General features: G+C 34.1%; 1 protein-coding gene across 1 annotated transcript; it reads right to left on the minus strand.

Annotated features, from left to right (window-relative positions):
- Window positions 1–1,666: 1,666 nt before the first annotated feature.
- LOC125190670 (protein SRG1-like) lies at window positions 1,667–3,103 on the minus strand. Its single transcript, XM_048088022.1, has 4 exons — window positions 2,854–3,103; window positions 2,512–2,759; window positions 2,104–2,425; window positions 1,667–2,026 (listed from the first exon to the last, which is right to left on the minus strand). The coding sequence occupies exons 1-4, from the start codon at window positions 3,085–3,087 to the stop codon at window positions 1,745–1,747; spliced, it is 1,086 nt and encodes a 361-aa protein (XP_047943979.1). The 5' UTR covers window positions 3,088–3,103; the 3' UTR covers window positions 1,667–1,744.
- Window positions 3,104–3,610: the final 507 nt, after the last annotated feature.

Raw genomic sequence — 3,610 nt, forward strand, 5'->3', positions numbered from 1 at the left:
CCGAGCCAGCATCGAGCCGCGATGCGGATGCTCTGATACTAAAATAATGAGACCCACATTAATAGTGGACTTTGGTGATATAAGTTGTAAATAAATTAAGCGTAAGGGTAATGAGTTTAGAAGAACATTCCATAAATGAAAATGAGATACTCCCCCTTTATTAAAATTGAATTTTTTATCCTTTTTGGGTTGTGCCATTAAAAATGAAATGTTTTCTAAAATGAATATATCATTTCTATTTTTTCATCGATATTACTTTATTCACTCTTCATATTCACAAAACAACACTACATTAAATCTCGTATCGAAAAGCAAATGTTTCATTTTTAATGGATTAAAGGAGTATATTTTTGGGACCGCCGAAAAAAGAACATGTCCTTATTTTTATGAGACGGAGTAAGTATAGTTATATAATAAAATATGAGTATAATTAGTTAATTGAATATAAAGTTTACTTATTATTTATAATAAAAAAGTAAAAATAGATTTATAATAGAGGACCAACAAAAATAACAAAAGTAGATACTTAATGAGAACTGAATATATCAATATTTTTACAATAGAAGATTTCCAAGTTTTAAAATAATAAAATATACTCCAAAAAGTGCATCACTTTATCAATAACCATTTGAAGACCAAACAAAATGATGATTGAGTAAAATGTTGTCCATGTATGAATTAGTAAGTACAGTAATTTAATTATTTGTACATTATTTAATAGGGATATTTAGTGAATTAGGATTTGGTCATAAAGCATATCTTTTTGGACCCAAAATAACTAAGTTTTGGTGTAAAAGGTATCCAGGTTTGAAATTTTCAAAGATTATTGATTAAGGTATAATTCACTTCTTCCATAAGGTTGAACTCTCAGCATCCAAGAGCCCCACATATTCCGGGCCAACATTATTGTGAGTGGTTCTCAATCAGGTTACACAGTAACCCACTAAGAGTAAGGGCGTAATCCACTGTCCTGCCAGAAGCCTATTTTTAAGGCCTCGCACTTGTACCTGAGAGGTGTTGCAACACATCGATCCCCGACTATTCTACATTGTTTTGTTTTACAAATCATTAATATGAGTAAATGACTTGACAAGAACTCATTTGATTGCTATAGGTACTTTCTAGTATTCAGTGGCGGATCTGGGGGCGTCCCCTCCCGGCCGTTTGGAGAGCCTAAACTTTTCCTTGAATCGAGCTGAAAATAGCATATCCGTCCCCTCCGTGGAGTGTAGAAATATACTTTGTTTTCTATATATGTCATATAAAATGGAGTTGTCTATGGTTTGAGTGGTTGTTTTTTTCTAAGAGGTCTAGGGATCAACCCTCAACAAGAGCATAACTTTATAAAATCTAAACTTTTTGCATATAGTATGTTGTTATATTTATTCTTTAGTTATAATTATTTTTAATCTTGTGTTAACGTTTTTTTTGTCCTAAAATACTTATAATTTGTGATCCATCCATCATAATTATTCTCTATGTAACAAAATGAACATTTAAATATTTTTGATATCTTAATATTTACGGCTCTACTTATATCACGTTTGTATATAATATTTACGATGATTTTAAATGTATATAATTTTATAATAATTTTATATTTTTAAATGAATAATATATATTTGCAAGCTAATGCATGTTTATATTTTATTAACGAAGCTAGTGCTACTTAAATATTAGTAATATAATATTATTTATTTTATTATTAAAAATAATATTGAATTATATAATTAATATTTAAATATTAAATTTTCGCCCTCACTATTTTCGGGGTCTGGATCCGCCATTGACTGATTCTAACTGCATCTATAGCCCTTTTCCCTTGGTGATAGTAGTTGTAAAAACTCCCAGCATAGTTTGTTACTCTCTTATACATTTTTGGTCTGTCTTCATCAACAAGTTGATCCACTGGTTCAATCTCTTCTACAACATCTGGTAAGCAAAACATAGCCACGGAGTTCCTCTCGGCCTCTAAGTTTATAACTACTCTGTGCATAGGACTTTTGAATATTCCATTACTCATTATCTGCAGCAAGAACATGTTACAAGATCGTCTTCTCAAGAATTGCTTATATCCATGTATATATGTACGCACGTACGTACCTCGAGCTGATCCCCTACCAGAACGAGCAGTGCTTCAGGCATTGTGGGAACTGATAACCACTGATTGTCATGAAGTAGCTGAAGGCCTCGTACGTGCCTGTCCTGCAAGAGAAGAGTTACTCCACTGCCATCTGTGTGTGGACGGAGACCAATAACCCGATCAGATTTTGAACATGGTGGATAGTAGTTGAACTGTGCAGACATGATGGTGATTTTTCTGAGAAAGTAGTCTTCATCAGTTAAGCTTAATGTCTTTGCTATTGATCTGAGGATTTGTTCTTCCACTTGTCTTATCTTAGCAGAGTAGTCTTCCAATACTTTTCTGCAGGTACATAGAAAATATTACTTGATAAATCATTTCTGTAGTCGGAACTCAATTTTATTAGATGGCCTGCAATTCTTTTTTACCGGAAAGGTTTTGGATTTTGAGGCCAAAATTTGAGTTTTCTCCCGTTTTCTGGAGCGACTTGAAGATACAACCTATCAGACCATTCAACTTGTTGGATGCTGGCAACAGATGGACAGCTGCTGTAACCTTCAATATTATTTCTTTGCCTCGTGTATCTCTGCTTCTCCAGCATTGGCAGGTGGAAGAATTCTTGGGCGAGACGGCGCACTTCATCCAGGGAGGCGCTTTCTATGCCATGATTAATTGCCTGCAGTCAAGAATCCAGTCAAGAATCAGTTAATTTTTTCAGCGTTATTTGAGATGGTGAATAGCATACATAGAAAAGGAAGATAAGCTACAACCTGGAAGCAACCCCATTTGGTGAGAGCAGAGTGAAGCGCGGTGAGCTCAGCATCAGTGGAGGAAACCAGTCGGCTAACATCAACGATTGGGATTTCTATGGCCAAAGGTGCATCAACTTCTATGTTACTCGTCGAGATATAGCGTTGTGGTGGATCCTCGCCGGTTTCGGACAGTTGTTGAGCTGTTATGAGGCAGATTGGTGCTGGTTCCGGAAGAGCTATTGCTTCAGCCATGTTGAGCTATCAATGTATTTTCTTATCGATGTTGTATAAATTTTGGGCCAATATCCTACTTTTATGGACTGAGGTGTCAACCAGATAATTAAATGGACCGCCCACCATTTATGGAATTGGAGTTCCTAAGTTGCGTAGAGTTCCCAAGTAGTATAGAGTCCCAATTATCATTTAATTGATGTACTTAATCAACCTCAAATATCCCTATAAATATAAAATATTAGGGTGATGAGCATCACAAATATCACATTCCTAATTTGAAACATGCATCATTTTACATATTATCATATTCATATTATCTTTACGTATTTATATTATTAGTTGTATGATAAATATTAAATATATATGATATTTTTATATATGCATACAGGTCCTATAATAAATACGTCCCTATACATATTTTACATAAATATTATTTCCTCCGTCCCATAGAAATTGGCTCTTTAGAATTGACACGAGTTTTAATGCGTAATTTGATAAAGTAAGAGAGAAAGAGAAAAAGTAGTTGAAATTGTGTAGTGGA

This window comes from Salvia hispanica, chromosome 5 (assembly GCF_023119035.1).
Source record: "Salvia hispanica cultivar TCC Black 2014 chromosome 5, UniMelb_Shisp_WGS_1.0, whole genome shotgun sequence".
Lineage (NCBI taxonomy): Eukaryota > Viridiplantae > Streptophyta > Magnoliopsida > Lamiales > Lamiaceae > Salvia > Salvia hispanica.